The sequence below is a fragment of the Sus scrofa genome, chromosome 11, assembly GCF_054392235.1.
Source record: "Sus scrofa isolate SSC_HxYL_T2T_F1_AM1 chromosome 11, Sscrofa_HxYL_maternal_Yorkshire_Landrace_v2.0, whole genome shotgun sequence".
NCBI classification, from domain to species: Eukaryota; Metazoa; Chordata; class Mammalia; order Artiodactyla; family Suidae; genus Sus; species Sus scrofa.
In genome coordinates this window covers 60,439,973-60,454,848 of record NC_139393.1, presented here as the reverse complement: position 1 = coordinate 60,454,848, position 14,876 = coordinate 60,439,973, and the positions used below count along the sequence as shown (strand labels likewise).

The 14,876-nt window shown below is 34.2% G+C and overlaps 1 protein-coding gene across 12 annotated transcripts in view; it reads left to right on the top strand.

Annotated features, from left to right (window-relative positions):
• The first annotated feature begins 5,610 nt into the window (after positions 1-5,610).
• LOC110255835 (uncharacterized) overlaps positions 5,611-14,876 on the top strand; it is a 1,104,139-nt gene continuing 1,094,873 nt past the window's right edge. For 6 of the 12 annotated variants that reach the window (XR_014819674.1, XR_014819678.1, XR_014819676.1 and 3 more), the window contains exons 1-2: positions 5,611-9,494; positions 14,347-14,469. Coding sequence is in view for 5 of the 12 variants with exons in the window: in XM_084982073.1 (XP_084838199.1) it covers positions 9,296-9,494; positions 14,347-14,469 (322 nt within the window). In the remaining 7 variants the exon portion in view is untranslated. The remainder of the gene's footprint in view (positions 9,495-14,346; positions 14,470-14,876) is intronic. The other 6 variants (XR_014819681.1, XM_084982073.1, XM_084982071.1 and 3 more) reach the window with 1 other exon arrangement.

The following is a 14,876-nucleotide window of genomic DNA, read 5'->3' as shown; positions in this document are numbered from 1 at the left end:
CAATTAACAAAAAATTGTTGTTAGTGTTTTTTACAATTACAATGCAGTTTACTGTCTGCCAGCACATGGTTTATTCAATCAATTAATTATTCATAGAATGCAGATTGTTTCTAATATTTTATAAGCAGAAACAAGAGGCTAATGAATAAATACTACATATAAAGAAATGTACTATTGAATGTGTATTTTCAAAGCAATTTCTTAGGAGCAGGATTGCAGGCTGAAAGGTAAACATGCATTTCTGTTACATACTGGCAAATTTTCCTCATTAAAGTTTGTACCATGTTACAGTACTGGAAGTAACTCAGGACAGCATCTGTTTCCCAGCCTTTTCAAAATAATCTTTTTTTTTTTTTTTTTTTTTTTTTTAGTTAAGCTTTTAATGGTTTAGTAAGACAAAACAGATGCAATCACAGAGTTCTCACTGTGATTCAGTGGGTTAATAATCTGACCCGCTCTGGTTGCTGTGGAGGCATGGGTTAGATCCCTGGCCCAGCACAGTAGGTTAATGGATCTGGCTGCAGCTGAGGCATGGACTGGAGCTCAGACTCAATCCCTGGCCCAGTAACTTCCATATGCCCTGGGTTTGGCCATTAAAAAAAAAATGGTGCAATCACTAGTTTTCATCTGCATTTTTCTTATACATTTGTGAATTGCTTCTTCACATTTTTTTATTGTGTATATTAGTTGTTTTCCCAGATTTTTAATAATTATTTATATAGTTGCTACATCAAACCTAAATTAGCTCTGATTATCTTTTCCAGGTGACAATGTCACTTTAACACAGATGTTTTACAATGTTTTAATTCCTTGTATGGTATTCACCCCTCATAGATTCTCCTAGATATTTATTGTTATTATTTTCAAAGAACTTTAGTATGAACTTTTGTAGCTACATAAACTGTTTATATTTTTATCAGAATTATATTAAATATAAAAATTACTTTAGGGAAAACTGACATCTTTAGAATGTTTAACTCTTTTCCAAACTAAGAGAGATGCCCTTCTATTTGTTGAAGTCTACTTTTTTGTCTTTTGATATTTAAATCATATAGACATTGCCCATTTATTTTAGGTTCGTTTCTAAGAATTTTATCATTGGCTATAATTTCAATAATTTTATCTTCTAACTAAAGTTATTGTGTGTCTATGTGAAGGTTATTTATCTCTGTATGTTAATTTTTCACTTTCCACCTTATCAAATAGTTTATTACTTGAGTCAGATATATGATTGATTTTCTGTTTCAATTATGCTTTCATATCTGAAAATAGAGTGTTACCTCTTTTTTCTTATTCTAAAATCTCTGACTTCTCTTGTCTAAATCACTGAATAAAACCTCCAATACACTGTTTATAGTAGAAGTAATGGATATTCTTGTATTATTCCTTAGTGGAAATATCACTTGTTTTCAACTAAAATCAATATTCAGGTTCTAGGAATATGTTTTATCCTGTTAAGTAGTAATTTCTATTCCCTGAGTATTATTACCAACATTTACTGAATTTTCTTGGAGTCTTTTTTCTGTATCTATTTAAAATGATAAGTTGTCTCTTTTTGACGATTTTTTTTACTATGGTTAAATATACAACACACACAATTTACCACTGTAACCATTTTAAGTGTATATTTGGTGGCATTAAGGGCAATCACGTTACTGTGAAACCATCACCACCATTCATCTCCAGAAGTTTTTCACCTTCTTCAGCTAAAGACTCTGTACCTATTAAATACTGACATCCCATTTTCCCATCCATCCAGCCCCTGACAACCATCATTATACTTCCTGTCTCTATGAATTTGACTACTTTTTATACTTCATTCAACTATGTAAGTGGAGTCATAAATATCTCTCCTTTTGTGACAGGCTAAGCATAATGTCCCCAATGTTCATTCATCTTGTAGCATATGCCCAAATTCTCTTCCTTTTCTAAGACTGAATAATATTCTATTATATATGTATTTCACATTTTTAAATGTCATTAATCCACTGATGGACACTTGGGTTGCTCCCAACTTTTAGTTGTTATGAACATGTGAGTACAAATATGTAAGTTTCTAATTTTGTTTCTTTGGAGCGTATACATAGAATTAGTGGATCATATGGCAATTCTAGGTTAATTTTTTGAGAAATTGCCATCCTGTTTTTCACAGCGGCTACAGCATTTTGCATTCTCTCCAACAATGGCAAAGATTCCAATATCTCAACAACCTTGCAAAAACCTTTTTTTTTTTTTCTGTTCTTTTAAATTTTGTCTTTTTTTTTTTTTTTATGCCCTAATGAGTGTAGAATAATATCTAGTGGTTCTGAGGATGCCCTTTTTTAGATCTACTACTGTGATGAATTACGGTAATGGATTTACTAATTTTAAAACAAACTTGAACTGCTGGAGTAACTGTTGGAGTAAATCCCATCTTATCATGGTTAAAGACTTCTTAAGTGTGGTATTAGATCCTTTTTAATAATATTTTATTTACCAATTTTATATTCTTTTAAATATGTTTCAGCTGAAAATTGAACTCAGCTGCTACACTGATGTAAAAAAATGTTTCTGCAGAGCAGACGGCAGGAAAAATAAGCAAAACAGGAAGAATCAAGTTTATTTTCTCTTATCTGTTTATACCTAGTTTCTCCATCATCTCCCTATTGAGATAACTTCAAAAGGAAGGCACTGTGGGCAATGTCACAGCCCCAGTATCACAGAACAGAATACAGAAGCTTATACTGAAAGATTTTGCTAAAATTATATATTTATTTTTCTAAGTTGCTTTATATTAATTGTACTTAATTATAAATGTTATTCCCAGTTAGTGTTTGTATTTCTTCTTTAAATTATCAATGCATTCTAATTGCCCTAAAAATAATGGTTACATGTCTGATGGGAGGGGAGGAGAAAGCACACTTTACAGTACTGAAGTGAAAAACCTGAATTTTACAAGTTTACACTCAATGATATCTTATCAGTTGTTCATTACCATCATTGGCAAATTAAATTATTTTGATGTTGGGTTTTTTGGAGACATATTTTTCACTGTATGTCCACATACATGCTTGTTATTTCTCGGCTATTATATTAAAAAAAGAGAGAGAGATTTGTCTGCCTAAAGCACTAACAATGTTACCAGTTTACTCCGTGGAAGAAAAAAAAGAAATAGCCTGCTTTTATCAACTGCAATGTCCTACCTATGTTCCTTTTGATGTTTCTTCTTTTACTAAAGAGGTTTTCATTTATTTTTTTATACAATCAATTTTCTTACATTCCCTTATTGAAGTTCAAAATGTTTATCTGAGATTTTATCTGAATTTCTCACAAATTTTAAATAGCAGCTCAATTTTAGTCATTTTCAGTGGGTAAATAATACTATGAAAAAATTCAACTACTTAGAGTTAAATTATACTCTAGCTGTAATTTAACAGGTTTTAGCCTTTTGGCACTACTTAGCCTGTATAAAAACAATTCTTCATATTGTCCTCACAGCTGTGGCATTTCTGATTCCTAATTTCATCTTTGAAAGAATTATACCTACATTTTCAAAGGTAAAAATTAAAAGAGTCTCAATTTTTCTCCATGAGTAAAATCACTTCATTTTTTGTTTCTTTCTTAATTAAAATAGCCTAAAATACCAAAAGAATAAACATATAGAAATATATAAGGCATGTGAATCACAGTTGGTCTTGATATTCAAAATCACATTTAGTTTTACATTCAAAGATTAAAATTATCTGAAATTTAAGTTTCTTATATGTCAATAAGACCATACAAAAAATTTCTTTAATAATGGGTGTCAATTAGAATTGTCAGAAACACAAATGATTAATATAAAAGATTTACTTGAGAGTTTATCAAAAGCAGAGGTTGAAGAGCTGTGTACAAGTTTAAAGAACCACATGGGTTTGGTGAAACACCCAGGTACTAGTTACAGTAAGAAACCATTACATCCATAGTTCTGAAAAGGGAAAGGGGAGAAAATGCTGTTACTACACGGCTCCAAGGAAAAGTGACCACCTGACATCAATTGAAACTACGGAACACAGTCATGGCAATGCAGGGGGCAAGAAGGGGAATACGTATCTAATGTGTTTCTCTGTTTTCTAATATCTGCTTGAGGCTTTCTACACATACAACCCATGGAAAATAGGAGGACAAGGAAGTCTACCATGGTGATGTAATATATTGCGACTCAATTAAAACTTAAGTATTTCAGGAGTTCCCGTCGTGGCGCAGTGGTTAACGAATCCGACTAGGAACCATGAGGTTGCGGGTTCGGTCCCTGCCCTTGCTCAGTGGGTTAACGATCCGGCGTTGCCGTGGGCTGTGATGTAGGTTGCAGACGGGGCTCGGATCCCGCGTTGCTGTGGCTCTGGCGTAGGCTGGTGGCTACAGCTCCGATTGGACCCCTGGCCTGGGAACCTCCATGTGCCGCAGGAGCGGCCCAAGAAATAGCAAAAAGACAAAAAAAAAAAAAAAAAAAAAAACTTAAGTATTTCATTTTGGGGGTTGCTAATCTAAAAAGTATTGTGTTTTTAAATTTGAAGTCCACTCGCTCATTGTCGATATATAGGAAAGTGATTGACTTGATTTAAAAGACCCTTCAAAGCTATGCATCTACTATTGTATTACATAATAGTCACTTCAAAACAAAGAATAGTAAAGCCAGCTAGACCAGAACCTAGCATATAGATCATTCATATAGTGCCAGTGCCTTTCATTTTACTTTGTCAGCAATGCCTTGTCAGCAATGCCTTGAAGTAGGAATAATTTTTCATATACAAATTACAAAAATTTCTTGAGTTTCTCCTTGTGCTCAACCTTTTGCAAGGTAAAAGTGCTTTTGGTACCATCACATGGTAGAGCCAATTTCTCTCTCTCTGAATTTGGGTGGGCCTCATGACCTACCTTGCCCAAGAGAATGTGATAGAAATGCCATTATGTCTAACTTAAGCCTATATGTCAAGAGGCCTGGCACATTTTCCCTAACTTTTCCATAGAAATATCAGTTCAATAAAACCAAGTTTAATCTATGCTGGAGGAAGATGTGGAAGAGAACAAAATTCTCCTGGCCAAGCTATCTTAGATTACCTAAATAAGCCTGTCTGTTGCCAAACAGGACCTAGCTAAACTCAGTAGAGCCCTTTATCAACCTTCAGCTCAACACAGCTGTATAAGATGTATGAGTAATCTAAGACCAGAAGAACCATTCAGCTGAACCACACAATTCTGAGAAATAAGAGACTTACATTTTTAAGCCACCAAGTTTTGTGGTACATGGTAAGCAATAATGCTTACTGATCTATATTTATATCTATATTAATTTTTATTCTATAGAGGGAAATTAATAATCAGATTGGTTAGTCGCAATAAAAATACATTTAAGAGATCTTTTAACTGCAAAATACAACTCATTCATTTATGCACATTGCATCTTAGATATAACAATGACGCATGATGGCTCTAATTGAAACAATTACTGCTGCCAGTCATTGTATAAACATATCTTTATTAACTTTATTGGCAGTATATTTTTACCGAACTCTAAATTTGCAATTATTTTAAGTCAGCATTTATTATTCCATAGTCTTCTGGTTTGTATTATGTCAGTCATTGTTTTTTTTTTAAGTAATTTATTCTTCTTTCTCAGGTTTAACGGTCTTTCCCATCGCCTTCATATTTTTGTTGTTGTTATTGTTGTCCTTGTATTGTATATATAAGAATTTATTTCTATTTCTGTCTTAATGTTAATGGTGATTCCAGAAGTAATAATATCCCAGCTGTAAACTTCCCAAATGTGAGACTGGCATGTCTACATTTTCAATTCCTGAATATTGTCCCATTAACACTTATAACCTTGTGTATTTCTGAGATATGTTAAGCAAATGTTTTCTTGATTTTTTCTCTTTAATTTTTATAACTGTTGCCAGAGAAAGATTTGTTCCAAATGTCTTAGCAATGATTAAATAAGTTTTTATTATTAATTTTGAATTTTTTATTATAAAATATCTGCTATAGTCACCTGTATGCATATTTATATATTCAAATATGTCTATATATTCAAATATGTCTATATCAGGCATACAGAATTATAAAACAAACAACTATGTACCATTCACCCAGCTTAAGAAATAGAATCATATCAATGCTGCTGAATTTCTGCTTCTGTAGTTTCCTTCCAAATGGTATAACTATCACTCTCTCTCACCCTAGGGTAGCTACTATTTTGAACACTGCTTATTATTCCTTGATCTTTTATTATAGTTTTGCTACATTTTAATGCTTCCTTAACACACATATTACTAAACTGTACAAGTCTTGGGATTTTACATGGATGATATCCTATTGTAGTAGGCAGAATTATGCCACATAAAGGTATCCAAACTTTAATCCGTGGTACCTGGAGAAAGGGACTTTGCAGATATGATTAAGGTTACAATCTTGATCTGAGATGGAAAGAACCTGGAACATCCTGGTAGGCCTAATTTAATCACATGCGTCCTATAAGCAAGCAGTCCTTTCCCCACTATGGTGAAGATGTGATGAGAGGAAAGTGAAAACCTATGTTCTTGCTTATGAAGATGGAGAAAGGGAACTAGTTGTTCATAGACAGGATATACAAATAACTAACAGATGAGTAAGAAAATAACACAACCCATTATATGAGTTCAAAAGATTAAACAGGCAATTCAAAAGTATACAAATAAGCAATAAACCTGTTAATGGAAAGGTGCTCAATATATTGCTCATCTTAGAAATGCCAAATAAGCAAATGTAAAACACCCACAAACACACCTCAGCATGGCTAAAATATAAAAGTTTGACAATACCAAATGCTGACAAAGAAATGAGACAACTAGAACTCCCATACATTGCTTTGGGGGGTTGAATGTTGAAAAGTTATCAGAAAATTTTTTTCATATCTACTGAAGCTCAACATATACGTGCACAATGACAAGCACTCACACCTCTGGATGTAAAACTAACAAAGTTGTATGCACATACATATCAAATTTACTTACTTGTACCAAACTGGAATGAATCCAAATTCCCACCCCATACAAAACAGAAAAGTACTGTAGTTTATTAATTCAAAAGAATATTATGATACAATGCAAATGACAAAGGTTTAGCTACCAGCAACAGTAATAAATGGATCCCACAAATACTGAATGAGAAAAAGCAACAAAAAAAATCATGTATATTGTATGATATATTTACATAAATTTGAAAGCTAGGGAAAACTAACATATATGTTAAAAAGTGAATATAGCTCTTACCTCTTGGAAAGATACTGTAGAGAGCAACTAGCTGCACGTGTGGGAAGCTCTGAGCTCTGAGTATTCTGTTTATTCATTTAGGTGGTAAAAGCAAGTTTGTATTTACATATGATACAAGTAATTTACTGTATGTATATTATACTTAACATACATTTAAAGAGGAATTCCATTTGATTTTATTCAATATTTCTGCTGAATTTTTTATTATAACTGATTTTCAGCATATTTATTCTGGCTTTTACTCATTTGATATATGAAATACACATTAAAAGCAATGTATTTTTATTACATAGCCTAGAATGTAAAATTCTTACTATAGTCATCCTCAATTATTCCTTTCTGTCTCTCCACCTTTGTCTCTGTGTCTCTCTTTTACACAGTCACACGCACACAATTTCTTATTTACTCCCCTCCAGTAAAGGATTTTTCCTCATCTTTGCTTATTGTAAAACATAAAAATCCTCTTTCAAGATAGGAGTGAAAATAACCACTTGAGGGAGTAATTATAGTAAAAAATAAATAAATAAAAAACTCAATTTGTCAAAGAGGTAATTTATAATCTTAATTAGCTTACATTTTCATAATGTTTCTATTGATTTCAGCCTGGACTCTCAGAAGCATAACATATAATAGTATTTCTAATTTACTTGTACATTTACATTTAATAAAAATATAACATACTTCTCATATCACTAGGTAAATAGTCATGTTTGATTTTTATTTCTAAGCACAACACTTTGCTAGGTAAAATTTGATTAAATGGGCTTGTTTGTTTCAATTATCCTGATATGAACTAAATTGAAGCAATTTTTTTTTTCTTTCCATTTACTTTTAAAAACACAAAACTTGAAACAGGGAAATGTTTTCTTGAGGTGCTACTCGGAATAATTTAGCAAACACAGAATATTATTTTATGCTTGTAAGGCCCTATAAACAAATGCAAATTCATTTTTGACATAGCATAATGCAGTTCAATTACTGTAGTTAGTACTAGGAAGAGGATACAAGAAAGAGACAGCAAACAATTTGTGTTAAATGACACTCACAAAATCACAGAGGCTTTTAAAAAGCATGATTCTCTTTATGCCTAAATCTCTGGAATTATGTTAACCTACCCCAGGAAAACAAAATTTTAGAGACATAAGAAATGATATTTTTACTACAGAATTTTTTATGGGCCAGGTTTTTTGTTGTTATTGTTTTTTCCCTCGCTACAAATGTTTGAAGAAAATGCATACTATCCTCCCCTACCCTCCGTTCCTGGAAAGGAAACCAAGACATAAAAGTATATATTTTAAGGAAGGTAGTACCAATCTGTAAGCTGGAATTCCAACCTCGGTATATTTTATCTTGAATCTTTTGCGGTTTTTACAACACAGGCTATTTTCTCTGGGAAGCTATTAGCCAAGTCCCAATTTGTCTAGATTTCTGTCTTTGAAATTTGAAAGAGGTTAATGACAGGTTGCCTACCTCAAGTTCCTGGAGAGCTCGTGCACGGCCTAGCATCCTCAAGCAGGAACCGAGGACCTGACGGACACCGTTGCCACAGACTTGAGTCCTCAAACCAGAGACCAGAGACCTCAGGACAGTGGAGGCCACGACACTGGACTGGCCGAGGCCGTTCGAGGGCCCGGCTTGCACCACCTTCTTGGCTCCCCAGCAAGACCCTCTTCAAAGTGTCCTTGCTCTCCGTGGCAGAACCTGCCTTCTCTCACTGTCTGGGTACAAAGAGAGGCAGCCGAGAATCTCCATGGCCTCTGGGGACAAAAAGAGCACTGGGCACAGTTCACAGGCAGAGACACGGGCTGCTGCGCGCTGCCTCGGGCTGTGGGGGCGCGGGTTCCGCGGCAGCTCGGCTCCCGCCCTCTCGGCCCCATAATGCCCCGGGGCTGCGGGGTGGCTCTGCCTCAGTCTCAGCACCAGCGCCAGCGCCAGCGCCGGAGGTGTTGGAAGCGGTCGTGGGGAGGACATGACCACAGGTCCACCAAAGAACTGGCCGGGAACTGGGAGGCTCCTCACTTCCTCTTATGCAAAGGGCCTGTCCGTTCTGCCCACCATGCCTGTGGCGAGGGCCTTTTCAAGGCCGCTGCCTTGAGAGAGCAGTGTGTTGTCGAGACCTTCTGGAAGGTCCAAGCGCCCGAGCGGCGTTAAGGCCTGTTTATGAACCAAGATGCTGGCCAGCGCAGGCGGTGGCTATTAGTCTTGCAGCAGCTGAAGACCAGCCTGGTAAGTCAGTTTCTTTGCTCATTTAAAGTACCACCTACTAACCTGAAGGGAACTGCCTCTTTCTTAGGCCCCGCCCGGGCCCTGGACGCCAGTTTGTGAGGAACAGAGTTCCCACACCTGGTCTCTCTGCCCTCGGGTCCAAGCCAGGCTAGTCGGCCTCTTTTGCTCAGAGCCTCTCCTAGTGGCCCGCCACGATAAAATTTGTCTCTGTTAGAAATGCAAAAACAAAAAGAGAAACTCTTTTTCAAACTGTAAATTTTTTAACAGAAAAAAATGAGGAAAAATACATGTAATCTTTTCACTTCAAGAAGTGCGTTGAGGCACAATACAATAAGGTTAATGATAAAATATAAATGTTAAATAAATGGGTCCTAAAGAAAAAAACAAACAAACAAACCACAGATTACTTGCAGTAAACCAGATGAGGAAGGGTATGGACACAGGAGTCCTGTTCACTCGCTGGTTCTGCTACTTACAAGCCTCCTGACTAGATGAGATATTTCGCTTCTCTGGGAAATTTACTTAATGATAGGGTTTTAAGAATACTTGTTAATATTTGCAACTTAAATTAGTGCCTGCAATAAGATAAGTGCTATATTTTGCCGCTACTATTATAATTAGTTTGTTGTCCAAATAGCTTATGAAATGAGAGGAAAATCAACCTTATTCTATTTAGAAAGAGCAGAAGTCATGAAAAAGATCTGAAATCGGTGTTCTTTTATCCATTTGCGCTGCTCTGTGGCCGTGGTAAAGGCATACATTCTCTGAGGTCTATTCTGTATCTATTTGAAAAGTATAATTTCAGAGGTCCTTTGAGATAATTTTATTTAATAATAATATTTTTAAAATGAAAATTAGAATGTTATTGAATGTCATCTCTAGTATCAATTTGCTAATTTTCTACATGTTAAAAGAAGTTTTAGAAAGTGGATAAAATAAATATTTATACCGTTGGGATGCTGTTACATGTGCAATTATCTATCGGTTTCTTTCCTAATTAAACCCTAGTCTAACTGAGAAGATGTTCATTATAAAAGTTAGGGGAGAAACGTAATTCTTATTATTTTATGAAATTCAGAAAACAACCCAACAATGATAATCAGTAAATTAATTATATTGGTTGTAACAAAAAGTGATACTGAATTGCAGATTAAATACAGGCATACTCCATTTTATTGTGCTTCACTTTATTCAGATTTTGTTGTTGTTACAAATTGAAAGTTTGTGGCAACCCTGTGTCAAGCAGGTCTATCACTCCCATTTTTCCAAGAGCATTATTTTTTAAATTAAGGCCTGTACATTGTTTTTATAGACATAATGCTGTTGTACACTTACAAGACTATAGCATAGTGTAAACACAATTTTATGTGTACTGGGAAACCAAAAAAATTCCTATGACTCACTTTATTGTGATGGTCTAGCACCAAACCTGCAGTGTCACAGAGGAATGCTTATAATTAAAATCCACCTATGGAATAAAAATGAAATATTTGTAGATTACTCTAGTAGGAATGATATATAAGTTGTTGTGGGTAAAGCAGCTACAGTCAAGTGTCATTTTTGGCAGTAGGTATATTCTGTAATAGTGCCATAACACTAACTTAGTGATTGCTGAACCAATTCTCCTACAGGAAATACAGGACCTGGTTCCTGTCTCTGATCACAGCACTCATCAACTGATCAATATATAACCTGGTTTTATGTGTGTTTCTCTTTACAAACACATTAATACATATTTTTGTTCATTAACATTGAATTAACTTCCAATAGCTCTATAACTCATACCTGAAGAAAACTTATCTTAGACATGTATTTTCTGTGGAAGACACCTCACACTTTTCTTAGGAACACTAGATAGCATTTACAATATGCTTGGGTACAATTTTAAACAGAGAAGTCAACCAAAAGAGAAAAAAACCCACAAAAATATAAAACTGTAGCATTAAACAGAATACTGAAGAAATGAGAGCTGAAACAGTATGAGAGCTGAAACAAAAGACAGAGCACAACTTTGTTCCGCCTCAGCTGGGAATATGTGAGTCAAATTTTCCAATACTGGAATGATTTTTCAATCATTCAGTGTCTGTGAGTGACTGTGTGCAATAAAAACTGATTTTGGGGTTACTAAGAAATTTTAACAAGGGGGAAGATCTGTAAATATGGAATCTGCTAATAATGAAGTTCACCTATTTTTTATGCCATCTTTCTGGTTCTGATTTCAAAGATGCTGTTTTTCCCTTACTTATTTCAGGCCATTTTTTGAAGACTCATAAACATGAAGCTAAGCCATAAATATAATATGTAAACATAATACATAAATATAACCATAATACGTAAATATAAAGATAAACCAACAAAATACTCATTATCCTTATGAACCATTTCTGCCCAGGTCTTCAGACTTTTGCTGTATTAATACTCTGCCATATTACTAAGGTGAGCATTGATTCTCATCCGTGATTTTGTTTTGGTTCATCCCTCTGAATTTCAGGATCTCAAGATCCTTACTGTAGGATAACACACCTGAGCTTTGAACACTTTAGCCGAAGCCATGTGGTGACTTCCCAGAATGCATTAGCTTCTTTATAGCTGTTTCATTCAATATACAAAAGTGGGATTTATATGGTACTCATATAGGCATTCATGCCATAGATTCCCCCAATTACTTATGCCTTATTTCCCTAATAACACATTTGAGCTTTCAGCTCTACTGTTATGAATCTGGAAAATAAACCAATTGACAAAGCATTCTGTTCACTCTCTGCCCACTTCTCAGACTTCAGTCATTCTTGTGTATTATTACCCAGGAGAACTAAATATACAAATAGCAAATATACACATTAAGAATTGCATGAGGCATTTTAATATTAAATGTGTGTTATCTTGGTTGATAGGGTTAAGTAAAAGACTAGTCATCAGTATCATTGAAGTGATACCATAAACCTTATGGTTAATTTTGTCTTTAAAAAAAGAAAAGAAACTAAAAAAAGTCTTATCATTGAAAAGACCTGAAAATAATCACTAACTCTATAAATCTTAGTACCAAGATTCTAAATCCCAAAATGACATCGTAAAGAGATTTGCTTATCTCAAGTTATTGAGAATATTGTACAGTATCAGAGAATCTGTATCCACTTATGTTTCATATTTAGGCCTACAGTACTACTGGAATTGATTTTGTGTGTGTGGTGTCAACTCTGGGTAATTACATATTACTTTCTCATGTCAATACTCCAGCTATAATGGAAAAAATAAAAATCATTATAAAAATATATTTAGTTAACCATGCATAGTTTAATGAAAACATCAGCATTCTACAAAAAGTATGGTCAACAAGGCAAATCTGGTTTTGTATGACCTGTGAACTAAGAAAGTTTTTACATTTTTAAATGCTTGGAAAAAGTGAAAAACAAGATAATATTTTGTGACATGAGAATTGTGTGACTCAATTTATTTGTTCATTAATCAGTTTTACTGGAGTATAGCCATGCCCTTTTGTGGACATCTTGTCTTTTGATATTTTCAGTTGGAATTAAGAGTAGTTATAATAGAGACTGTTTGGTCTGCAAAGCCTGAAGTGTTTGTTATTTGGCACTTCACAGAAAATGTTTCCTGGTTCCTTGGAAAAATTCATTTTCTTATTTTCCTGCAGTGTACCCTTTGACAAAAATCAAGTGACCATATATGGTCAGGTGTATTTTTCAACTTTCTTAGTGACTTATTTTTCTGTGTGCCCATTTTTGCACCAAAAATACACTCAAAAAGTTACTGTAATTTAATAATATATCTTGATATATCAAAGAATAATTTCTCCATGTATATTGATGTAGTTATTCTTGGTTCGTCTTGCCATTTTATATATTTTTATTTATTTTATTTATAAATGCATTAATATTCCCACAATATAGCTCCTAGATTTTTCCTGGAATTGCATTGATGTTTAGATCAATTTGGGGAGAATTTATACATTTATGATAATGAGACTTCTGACACATTACTATGAAATATTCTTTTATTAAATCAGTTTGCTTTTTCAGTTTCTCTCAATGTTTAGAAAGTTTGGTGTGGCTGTATTACATATCTTTTATTATATAGTCTTTTTGATGTATTTTTATCCTGTTGTGAGACTATCTGAAATATTTTTTTTCTGCTGCTAGAGTAGTTTGTATGAAAATTATTTTGAATTCCATATGTACACAATTTCATTGCCTCCAAATATTAACCTTTTTATTTCCTGACTCCAAAACTAATAATTTTTATTTCATTCCATTGCATTTATTTAAATAACTTTCTAGGCCTGAGATGGAGCTGTTCCTGCTTGGGTGCCACATCAGCAAACCAATCTTATATAACTTTCATGTTCCTATAAGTGCTCTTCTTGGCCAAAAACACAGTATACAGTAAGCCAATCCCCAAAAACCAAGCTAGCTCTGGACTTTTTCATTTAAACAAGGTTGACTGTATGTCCTCAGACAATTATATATTTTATATTTGTCTCTCCCTTGATCTTTATTCTTTATCCTGTAAAAGCTTCCTGCCTTCCACTCCATTTTGCAATTTTTCAAAAGGAGACTGTCTCCTTTATGATGTGTTAAAATATTTTTTTAATTTTTTTCATTTTATTTTTTATTAGAATATAGTTGATTTACAGTGTTGTATCAATTTCTGCTGTATAGCATAGTGACCCAGTCATTCTTCTTCTCATATATCTTCCATTTCTTCATATCTATCCCAAGAGACTGGGTATAGTTCCCTGTGCTATACAGTAGGACCTCATTGCTTATCCATTCTAAATTTAATAGTTTACATCTACTGTTTCATCCAAACTGTTTTCTGTAATCATTTTTAACAGTTTTTGGAGATAAGAAATGGTATCTGAAGCTAAGTGCTAAAGGCCCTCAAGACCAGACACACAGGCCAGTTCCATGGAACCCTTTGAGTTTGCTGACCCTCCAGTCCTTATTGAGAGCCTTTGGTAAGTCACTTTTGAATTTGAGTTTTTCTTCCTTGCATGAAACTATCCAATTCGAACATACTTCATTTTAAAAACATATGTATCTATGTATAGAGAGATATAGATGTAGATATTTTTCCCCAGGAGTGTTCTTGGGTAGTTTTGGTGGAAGTACTCAACAGGTGGAAGCCTTACAAAGCTTCGAGGTAAATCCATAGCATAAATAGCTGGGGAACTTAGGAAAATAAATTAAGACAAGAGTCAGACTATTTTGACCATCAAAATTAAAATCTAAATAGGCATAAATCAGAGAGTTAAAATCCATTAAGGCTTCTGTCTCTATAAAGAAGTATTTAAATGAAAGGAGTAATGGATCTGTTTTAATGGGAATCTCCAAAGCCAAAGCCCAGAATTGGTGGGCATGGTTG